This window comes from Mandrillus leucophaeus, unplaced genomic scaffold (genome assembly GCF_000951045.1).
Source record: "Mandrillus leucophaeus isolate KB7577 unplaced genomic scaffold, Mleu.le_1.0 Scaffold410, whole genome shotgun sequence".
Classification (NCBI taxonomy): domain Eukaryota; kingdom Metazoa; phylum Chordata; class Mammalia; order Primates; family Cercopithecidae; genus Mandrillus; species Mandrillus leucophaeus.
In genome coordinates, this window is record NW_012104366.1 from 269,241 (window position 1) to 270,798 (window position 1,558).

Here is a 1,558-nt window from a genome sequence, read left to right on the forward strand (position 1 = left end):
GGGGGGGGTGTGTGTGTGCGGTGCTTAACCTGGGGTCCACACGTCAAGGGGATCCATGAGTAAAACTTTTTAATAGAATTGCTTTCCTCTGTAATCCTATATCCCTTTATTTTAGGTATTTAAAATCAATATTTTGAAGTCCATTTAAAAAACAAATGAACAGTATTTTGATGAGGGATCTATAGGCTTCACCAGATGACCAAAGGGGTTCACTGCACAATCAAAGTGAAGGGCCCCTGTGTACAGAACCCCAACACAGAGTAAAATAACCCCAAAGCCTCCATTCGGTGGCAGCATGCCTGTGCTGAAAGTCTGACTGGCTCTGGGAAGCAACCAGCGCAGGCCCAGAGAGCACGGAAGACCAGTGGGCTGCTTCCCCAGCCGCATGTGCAACGGAAACCCCTGTGAGCACCCCCTCTGCTGCCAAACCCAGCACTGCAGCCACACGGCCGGGCAAGGGCATGAGACAGGAGCCAAGACTAAGCAGCTAAAATAAGGGAAGGAGACGAGACTAGCAGAATTCCCAGCTTCTGGATTTCTGGTAGGCCCATGTGAAAGGCTCCGGCCATTAGAAACCAGTCTTGTTGGGCACACTCATTACCTTCTCATAATACTGGATGTTCTTGTCAGCCATCCCCATGAGTAGCTGCCGGAAGTCCTGCCTCTTGTTGTTCTGCCACCTCTCCATGTCAGCTTTCAGGTCAGCATTGAAACACTCCATCCGATCTTGACATTTCTCAACGTCCGCTGGCACCTGGAAAAGGGAGGCACACATGGGTGCCCTGCACACAGAACTAGCATCTCTTGCCTTGAGCTCCTCTGAGCACACATTTGTCAAAGGCTAAAGCCCTACATTAAAATGCCATCAACATGCTCTGTCCTCTGGAGGCATTTATTTGGAAGCAAAGACTTGGGTTTTCAGGTCTAAGGAGGAATTCTGAAAAGGGGCTTTCCTAACCCGAATCTTCAAACCCATCCAAACACAACAGAGACTGGTGGGGGACACCCCCATTTACACACAGGAAGAAGAAACACTGCAAGTCAGAGTCATATGTCTTTGGTTCCTTTTAGGATTTACTCATCCACACTTGAAAGTGTGTGCAGACTTTGCAAATACACAGCAGTATTTGCATTGCCCTGCTATTTCTGTGTCCTATATTAGAACTAGAAAAGAGGTAGGTTTTCCCAGATCACATGAACTATTCCATTGCTGTGACACTTAATGACGCCTTTCCTCATTAATCAGAGAATTGCAATAAGACAACTACTGGCCAGCTGCCTCCTCTGAACCCCACATTATAAATAAACTGGAGGCTTGTTTATGCTTTTCCCAATAGCAGATATTTCAAAATGGAGAGTTAGAGACGTCTGAGAAAACAGGAGGAAAGTTACTTATGCACGTCAAAAAAAATATGAAATTCAGGCTGGGTGCGGTGGCTCATGCCTGTAATCCCAGAACTTTTGGGAGGCCAAGGTGGGCGGATCACGAGGTCAGGAGATCGAGACCATCCTGGCTAACACGGTGAAACCCTGTCTCTACTAAAAAATACAAAAAAAA

The 1,558-nt window shown here is 46.9% G+C and overlaps 1 protein-coding gene across 1 annotated transcript in view; it reads right to left on the reverse strand.

The window, feature by feature from the left end:
• Positions 1-1,558, reverse strand: part of SNX30 (sorting nexin family member 30) — a 110,665-nt gene that overhangs the window by 9,713 nt on the left and 99,394 nt on the right. Inside the window, exon 8 of the mRNA XM_011992462.1 lies at positions 602-754. Coding sequence (XP_011847852.1) covers positions 602-754 — 153 coding nt within the window. The remainder of the gene's footprint in view (positions 1-601; positions 755-1,558) is intronic.